Genomic DNA, 9,125 nt, shown 5'->3' with positions numbered 1-9,125 from the left:
AAGTTCAAGGGGGCCGAATACTTTCGCAAGGCACTGTATGTGAGAACTCCTTCAAGACTGTTGGAATATATTTCCAGGTGAAGCTGGTTGAGAGAATGTCAAGAGTGTGCCAAGCTGTCATCAAAGCAAAGAGTGGCTATTTGAAAAATCTCAAATACAAAATATATTTGGATATGTTTGAGTTTTTTGGTTACTACATGATTCCATATGTGTTATTTAATAGTTTTGATGTCGTCACTATTATTCTACAATGTAGATAATAGTAAAAATAAAGAAAAACCCTTGATGGAGTAGGTGCTCTAAAACTTTGGACCGGTAGCGTAAGTATCAAAAGTAAATGTAAGTGCTAAAATATACGTAAGAATTAAACGTAAAAATATGGATAACTTAAAATTAAGCATGGCACAATTAGTTTTGATTTATTTATGGATAGCCAGGGGCACACTCCAACACAGACGTACTTTACAAATTAAGCATTTGTGCTAAGCATTAAAAAAGTAACAGGTATCAGGGAAAAAGTATGAAGTAAAAAGAACATTATTTTCTTTAGGAATATAGTGGATTAAAAGTACAATTTGTCAAAAATATAAATAGTAAAGTAAAGTAGCGATTCTCAAAAAACTACTTTAGTACTTTCCCCCACTGGTTTTACTGTAATGTGATGAAATATCTGGAATATCTGAGAAATTAGACACTGTGACAATGATATTTTTGTTGAATCAATGAGAGCCCATTCATACAGTCAGTCCTAATGTATGACAACCAGCAACCACAATTCATGATTCGTTCCGTTGCCCTGTGGATAACGAAGCAAAGCCAAAGAGCCCCCTGCTGGTTGATGAAAGAAATGCACGAAAATGACCTTTGGAAATTGACGTCATCTTCACGCGTCAACAACAGACCATCGTTTCACATGTGAGTTGTTTTATTAGCTAGCTTGATGTTACATTTTCTAACTTTTTAAAATGTTATTATGTGTCTTGTTTTTGAGTCCATTCATATAGCTAGTGTATAAGTTATGAGACAATCAAATATACAGACGATTTGAACTGGAAGAGAACGGTCGCAGTGATCTAGCTTGTGAACTATTTATTCCATGTGTTATTCTTGTTAGCTAGCTAACGTCAGCTAAACCAAAACAGTTTATTCCTGTTGTTAGCTAGCTAGCTAAACCGAAGAAGATTCCGATTGTTAATGTTTTGACAGCTCCTTGAATTTAGGTTCTTAATAATCAAAAGTGTACTTTCAACTGACAAATATTTTGTCTCATATTCATGGCTGGTCCGTATTAGTTTAAGAGTGACCAGGGGGTAAGCATCTGCTTTTCATCTTATTCAACAACATGCACATTGTTTTTTCCAGACAGAAGACACCAGTAGCCAAGTAATCAAATTGCGTTGGTGTCCTTACTTGGAGGAAAATAACCAGTGGAGAGAGGCAGGATTGAAGAGGAAGTATCCTGAAGATAGAGAGAGAATGAGAGGAGAAATGGGTGGAAGAGGAGGTGCGGGAGAAAGAGGAGAAGATGAAGGCAGAAATAGAGGAAGAGAAGCAAGTGAACGAGGAGAAGATGGAGAGGGAAAGAGAGGAGGAGCGGGTGGAAGAGGAGGGGGTGAAGGAGGAGGTGCCAAGAAGCGTCTAGATGCCTTGAGTGTGGGATACTTCCGCAGAGTGGGAGAGAGACTCAGCGAAGGCTTCACAGAGGACGAGGAGAAAGGTGAGAGCACAGGGAAGGAGATTGTGTCAATTATGTGCATAAATGTTTGCATGAGCATACAATGCTGTGACCTTTACAACATAGCTTCACATCTTAATTTCTTCCTCCCCTATAGTTCTCTTTGTGGAGAACGTGCTGACGGAGGTCAAAGGGCAGGCTGCCCTGGTTGCCATGGATGTGACAGGAAGTGTCACCCTCCAGCGTCTGCTCCCATTGGCTAGCCCCGTCCAGGTGGGGGAGGTGCTGGCTGAGCTTGGCGGAGAATCTGGGTCCGATTTTAAGACAGTGTCATGTGACAAATGTGGGGGTCATGTCTTGGAGAGCGCCCTCAGACAGATGCCCAGATGGAGAGGTGAGTCTGATTGTGACCAGTCTGAAAACAAATTCTAGCACCTGAAATGTCAAGATATAATAGAATGACATGAAATAAATCTCCTTTATATTGTCTCTTAGAAAAGGGCTCATCAGAGGAGGAAAAGACAGCTACCACAGAAGGAGATTCCGAGACGGGGGGGGATTGTGGGATACTAGAGGCCCAGGTTCTGTCCCTGTGTCACGTGGTGATGGAGCACTGTGCAGAGTTCATCAGACACACACACGGCTCCCACGTGGCCCGCACGCTCATACATGTACTGGCAGGCTGCCTTGGTCCAGCCCGCACCGACACAGCACGCCCAGGTACACACACACACACGCACACAATTATCCAAAAACACTCATACACACTAACTTATCTTGTCTGTGTATTTTGTTCCAGGTGTAAAGGACAGGAATGTCACCACTCCGCTGACCTACTTTGAGGCGCCCACCTCATTCTGGTGGGAACTAAAAACCCTGTCTACCTCCCTGATGGATAATGTCAATGGTAAGTCTTCTCTCATCAAGCTACAATACATTGAAACCCCTCATTGCACTTCGCAGTACGTCTTCATAGTAGATCTTCATAGTACATATAAGCAAGTCACAATGGCATTACATGACCTATCTCTCCACTTCCATCAGTGTGTGTGACTGATGCCGTGGCTAGTACAGTGTTCCAGACCATGTTGACGGTGTGTCACAGAAACCGACCCAAGCTCTGCAAGCTGCTCACCAAAGGTATCGTGGAGTACCTGACATCACTCAGCTCTGCTCCTGGAGTCAGGTCAGTGAGATTTCCTCCAGACATTTGAGTCCATGTATCTTTTTTTTATCAGGGCCCGGACGATATCGCAATATATTTCCATGCCAAAAATGAAAACACAAAGTAGACTCTTTGTTCGTTTAAAAACCTGCTGTATGTAAAATATTTTGTGCTGTGGCTGGGAAAATAAATAAATGTGGCTGGATGACATCATAATGATGTTTGTTTAAAACATTAAGGGCTGTTTTCCTAAAGAAGTTAAATCCACTTTGTGTTTGGTTTCCTTGCCACGATACTAACGAGTATCGCTGTACTGGTATCGTCCCAGCCCTACTTTTTATACGTTTGGTTTGGCTTTGTCTCTCTTTTTGCCTCTTTCTCTTAGTCCTCTCTTGGTCTTTCTGAAGGACCAGGCCTCCAGTCGGCTAATTGAAATAGTCCTCCAGTTATCCCACAAGGCCTTGCTCCGTGACCTCTATAAGAACCACCTCCAGGGTCAGCTGGTAACCCTGGCCGTCCATCCAATCGCCAACTTCCCCATACAGAGACTGACAGCAGCCTCCACCAATTACAAAGTGGTATGCCAATATGTATACCCCCTATAGTTATTGCTGTGATTAAGTTATATGTATGCATCATGGTTACTTAAGTGTTATTCCTACAGATACCATACTATTAGTCCTGAAATCCATAAGATGGTAGATACTGATGAATTTAATCTGTATTTACCAGGGTACATGATGAAACAGAACAATGACAGTGGTAACTCTACCTCCACTATTTGTCTCTCCCTTCCTCCCTCAGTTCCTGAAGGTGTTTGATGAGCTAGCCGAGGGTTTGGAGGCCATCTTGGCAGCAGGTCACATGGGTGTGATCGTCCAGCTGACAGACAGCTGTGCAGAGCGGGAGGAGAAACAGGGAGAGATGATGCAACGTCTCCTTAATGCTTTTCACTGTGCTGAACCTGCCTCTCGACACACGGCCTGCCTGCCACTCTTCCTGTCCCTGCTCACACACGAGGTGTACTACAGCTCCGAGGCAGTAGAGGGCAACACACAAACAGAGGTATTGGTCTCAAAGTCCCCAAATGAACTTGGATGTTCTGAATGCACCCACCCACCCTACTTTGGATCTGACACCAAGGCTCATTGACGCCAAGCATATTGTGTGTCAATCCATAAAAAGACCAACACACTATCGTCTTTTGTATTCCCTCTTCCCTCCCTAGCGCCCCCTATCCTCTATCTGTTACCATGGCTCACGTCTGGTCCAGTCACTGGCCAAGTTCAAAGACCGCTCCCTGCTCCTGAACAGCCTGCGCTCTCTGACCCCCGCTGACCACCTGACCCTGGGAACCGACCAATCAGGCAGCCACGTTCTGCAGCTCCTGGTGACCTCCTCCAGCGATAAGGGGAGGGGAAAGATCCTGAGGAGACTGGAGGTAGTACTTGCTGGAGAGATGATAACCGAAACAGTACTTCTTCTCATTGTTAGTCATGGTCAAAAGCTGACTGTTTTGTTGATCACATTCTCACAGCAGTCCCCATATCTCCTAATCCCCACTCTCTCCCTGCCATGTCCTTACTTGGCTCCCAGGGCCAGTATGTCCAGATGGCCTGCTCCAGGTATGGCAGCCGTGTGTTGGAGGCAGTCTGGAACAGTGCCACTGTCCCTCAGAGACAGAGCATCGCTAAGGAATTAGGTAAAATCGACAAAAATGTGTTAGTGTTGCTGAAGTTTAAGTTGTCACCCAAGAATGGAGCTGCTAGTAGCTACTCACTAGTTTACTGGTTAGTATTGATTTCATTGTGTTGGGGGTTGTGGCAAGCATATAATCTAATTCTGTCTTAGGTTGGACCACATAGACCAACGTTTCCCAAACTCGGTCCTGGGGACCCCAAGGGGTGCATGTTTTGGTTTTTGCCCTACAATCATACATTTGTCTTCAAGCTTTGATTATTTCAATCAACTGTGTGGTGCTAGAGCTAAAAACCAAAGTGTGCACCAATTGGGGTTCCCAGGACCGAGTTTTGGAAAACCTGTTTAAGACCATGTGTTTTGTTTTTAATGACATTCTTGCTCTTTCTCTCTTTCTCTCTCAGTGCCTTGTGAGACACAGCTTAGATCAGGCCAGTTTTCTCGTCACGTTTGGGCCAAATTTGCACTGACCCACTTTGTGAAGAGGAGGGCCCAGTGGCAGGAAGTGCAGACGGGTGAATCGAAGAAGAGGAAGCTCTTTAGTGACATTCTGGAGTGAGAAATTGTGCTGGGAATTGTCTTCTATGGAATTTCAATGTGATTTTTCTACGCGATCAAATAAAAAGTATATAAACATCGACGATGGTTAGGAGTGATAGTAAAGTACACTAATTACCAAATCTCACATTAAGATTCACAGGAGTTATGCTTAATTGTATAGAATTGCAGTATATTTTTCTAGCATTTTAGTATGAAAATCCAGACACATTTTTTACTATACCAACACTATTTTAGGGGTCTGTAATAAGGCATTGTGTGTTCACCATTTATCAGTCATTACTTTCACACAAATAAATAATTTACTAATCATTAGTATTGTTGCAGTCACTAATCTAAAGTGAGTGCTATTTACAGTGCCTTCAGAAAGTATTCAGACTCCTTGACTTTCCACATTTTGTTGCGTTAGCCTTAATCTAAAATAGCTTTTAATTTTTTTAAATATTTTTTAAGCATCCTCTACACAATACCCAATAATGACAAAGCAAAAACGGTTTTACACATTTTTGCTAATTTATAAAAACTTAAATACACATTTACACAAGTAATCAGACCCTTTACTCAGAACTTTTGTTGAAGCACCTTTGGCAGCGATTACAGCCTCAAGTCTTCTTGGGTATGATGCTACAAGTTTGGCACACCTGTATTTGGGGAGTTCTTCTCTCTTCTCTGCAGATCCTCTCAAGCTCTGTCGGGTTGGATGGAGAACGTTGCTGCACAATTATTTTCAAGTCCGGGCTCTGGCTGGGCCATTCAAGGACATTCAGAGACTTGTCCCGAAGCCACTCCTGCGTTGTCTTGGCTGTGTGCTTAGGGTCCTTGTCCTGTTGGAAGGTGAACCTTCGACCCGGTCTGAAGACCTGAGTGCTCTGGAGCAGGTTTCATCAAGGATCTCTGTATTTTGCTCAGTTAATCTTTCCCTCGATCCTGACTAGTCTCCCAGTCCCTGCCGCTGAAAAACATCCCCACAGCATGATGCTCCCACCACCATGCTTCACCGTAGGGATGGTGCCAGGTTTCCTCCAGATGTTACGCTTGACATTCAGGCCAAAGAGTTCAATCTTGGTTTTATCAGACCAGAGGATCTTGTTTCTCATGGTCTGAGAGTCTTTAGGTGCCTTTTGGCAAACTCCCAAGTGTGCTGTCATGTGCCTTTTACTGAGGAATGGCTTCCGTCTGGCCTTTCTATCATAAAGGCCTGATTGGTTGAGTGCTGCAGAGAAGGTTCTGCCATCTCTACAGAAGAACTCTAGAGCTCTGTCAGTGACCATTGGGTTCTTGGTCACCTCCTTGATCAAGGCCCTTCTCCCCCGATTGCTCAGTTTGGCCGGGTGGCTAGCTCTAGGAAGAGTCTTGGTGGTTCCAAACTATTTATATTTGAGAAGGATGGAGACCATTGTGTTCTTGTGGACCTTCAATGCTGCAGAAATGTTTTGGTACCCTTCCCCAGATCTGTGCCTCGACACAATCCTGTCTCGGAGCTCTACGGACAATTCCTTTGAACTCATGGCTTGGTTTGTGCTCTGGTTTGCACTGTCAACTGTGGGATCTTTATATAGACAGGTGTGTGCCTTTCCAAATCATGTCCAATTAATTGAATTTACCACAGCTGGACTCCAATCAAGTTGTAGAAATATTTCAAGAATGATCAATGGAAACAGGATGCCCCTGATGTCTCATAGCAAAGGGCCTAAATACTTATGTCCATAAGCTATGTTTTATTTTTAATAAATGTGTAGAAATGTCTAAAAAACTGTTTTTGCTTTGTCCTTATGGGGTATTGTGTGTAGATTTGAGGATATATATTTATATATTTTTAATAAAAATGTAATGTAAACCAAATGTGGAAAAAGTCAAGAGGTCTGAATACTTTCCGAAGGCACTGTATATTTATAAATATCTGGGGGACCAGTGTAATTTCCCACAAACAGAAGGGCCATTGGTATACAATCCTGTAGTACCCGGTAAAAGAATACGCACTCAACACAGGATGAATGTTTAAATATATATTTACACGTAAATAGCTAGTTTACTAACATTTACAAATATGGGAGTAATAATTAATAAATGGTGAGCATACAGTTTGTAAATGCCTTATAAATGGTTTATTATGGACCCTTATAATAAAGTGTTACCAATGGCCCTACCATAAAAACTGTCATAAAATACAAATGTGTCTATTTTATCAAGAGGAAATGACCTAACAGGAAATTGTGGCCCTGAGCAGCAGGTATGTTGATGTCACCTCATTAAAAGGTTCTCTGGTTGTTTGTCAAAGGAGGTGAAAGTTGGAAAACAACTATTAAATATTTAGCTAGTGACAGTAAATGAGGCTTTGGATTTGGAGATCAAATGTAAGGTCTGGCCACAGCTGCAAGGACTGCTTGCATCAGCATTGGAGAAGCTCAGCCTCCCTGGAATGTTGAGTTTCTTTGAAAAGGAGTCTTGTTTTGTAAATGCAACAGCCCTAAGAAGCTTTACCAACAACATGACAAAGTTTGAGGACGGGTTATAAAGATTTAAAAGAAGAGAGCTATCCTGATCGCCTGTTGCAAAGGTAAAAAGTCCAGAGTTGTCCAATGGTAAAAAGGGAAAGCTGAGCCAGTTGAAGAGGAGATATCAGCTTCCTCTATCATGACTGATTAAGTGTGAGGATAGAGCTGAGGCCTATCATCATTGAGGTTAGAGCCAGACTGGCCCTCTTATTAAGTAACATAATCCTCAAGATGTTTGGTTGAGCATAAAATGTAATGTTATTTTATGTACAGTACCAATCAAAAGTTTGGCACACCTACTCATTCAGTGTTTTTTCTTTACTTGTACTGTTTTCTACATTGTAGAATAATAGTGAAGGCATCACAACTATGAAATAACACATCATTTAGTAACCAACAAAGGGTTAAACAAATGAAAATATTGTATATTTGATATTCTTCAAAGTAGCACCCCATTGCCTTGACAACTTTGCACACTCTTGGCATTCTCTCAACCAGCTTCACCTGGAATGTTTCCCCAACAGTCTTGAAGGAGTTCCCACATATGCTGAGCACTTGCTGGCTGCTTTTCCTTCACTCTGCGGTCCAACTCATCCCAAACCATCTCAATTGGGTTGAGGTCGGGTGACTGTGGAGGCGAGGTCATCTGATGCAGCACTCCATCTCCTTCTTGATCAAATATCCCTTACACAGCTTGGAGGTGTGTTGGGTCATTGTTATGTTGAAAAACAAATGATAGTGGGACTAAGTGCAAACCAGGTGGGATGGCATATCACTGCAGAATGCTGTGGTAGCCATGCTGATTAAGTGTGCCTTGAATTCTAAATAAGTCACAGTGTCACCAGCAAAGCACCCCCACACCTCCTCCTCCATGCTTCACGGTGGGAACCACACAAGCGGACATCATCCGTTCAACTACTCTGCGTCTCAAAGACACAGCGGTTGGAACCAAAAATCGTTTAAAAATTCTCATCAGATCAAAGGACAGAAATCCACTGTTATAATGTCCATTGCTCATGTTTCTAGGACCAAGCAAGTCTCTTCTTATTATTGGTGTCCTTTAGTAGTGGTTTGCAGCAATTAGACCATGAAGTTCAGATTCACGCAGTCTCCTCTGAACAGTTGATGTTGAGATGTGTCTGTTACTTGAACCCTGTGAAGTATTTATTTGGGCTGCAATCAGAGGTGCAGTTAACTCTAATGAACTTATCCTCTGCAGCAGATGTAACTCTGGGTCTTCCTTTCATTTGGTGGTCCTCATGAGAGCCAGTGTCATCATAGCGCTTGATGGTTGTGACTTTCAAAGGTCTTGAAATTTTCCGGATTGACTGACCTTCATGTCTTAAAGTAATGATGGACTGTCGTTTCTCTTTGTTTATTTGACCTTTTCATGCCATAATATGAACTTGGTCTTTTACCAAATAGGGCTATCTTCTGTACACCACCCCTACCTTGTCACAACACAACTGATTGGCTCAAACGCATTAAGGAAAGAAATTCCACAAATTAAATTAACAATGTCGTTTGTTAATTG

General features: G+C 42.5%; 1 protein-coding gene across 2 annotated transcripts; it reads left to right on the top strand.

The window, feature by feature from the left end:
- Positions 1–724: 724 nt before the first annotated feature.
- LOC118395006 (nucleolar protein 9) lies at positions 725–5,176 on the top strand. 2 transcript variants are annotated; one of them, XM_035788758.2, is made up of 11 exons: positions 725–915; positions 1,367–1,717; positions 1,833–2,069; positions 2,171–2,395; positions 2,475–2,582; positions 2,720–2,861; positions 3,226–3,418; positions 3,645–3,905; positions 4,069–4,281; positions 4,437–4,542; positions 4,943–5,176. In XM_035788758.2, the coding sequence occupies exons 2-11, from the start codon at positions 1,477–1,479 to the stop codon at positions 5,095–5,097; spliced, it is 1,881 nt and encodes a 626-aa protein (XP_035644651.1). In that variant the 5' UTR covers positions 725–915; positions 1,367–1,476; the 3' UTR covers positions 5,098–5,176. The 2 variants fall into 2 exon arrangements, with proteins under 2 accessions (XP_035644651.1, XP_035644649.1); XM_035788756.2 differs by having other exon boundaries at positions 1,363–1,717.
- Positions 5,177–9,125: the final 3,949 nt, after the last annotated feature.

This window comes from Oncorhynchus keta, chromosome 15, assembly GCF_023373465.1.
Source record: "Oncorhynchus keta strain PuntledgeMale-10-30-2019 chromosome 15, Oket_V2, whole genome shotgun sequence".
Classification (NCBI taxonomy): Eukaryota; Metazoa; Chordata; class Actinopteri; order Salmoniformes; family Salmonidae; genus Oncorhynchus; species Oncorhynchus keta.
The sequence above is the reverse complement of the archived record's forward strand: the minus strand, read 5'-3'. Positions and strand labels throughout refer to the sequence as shown.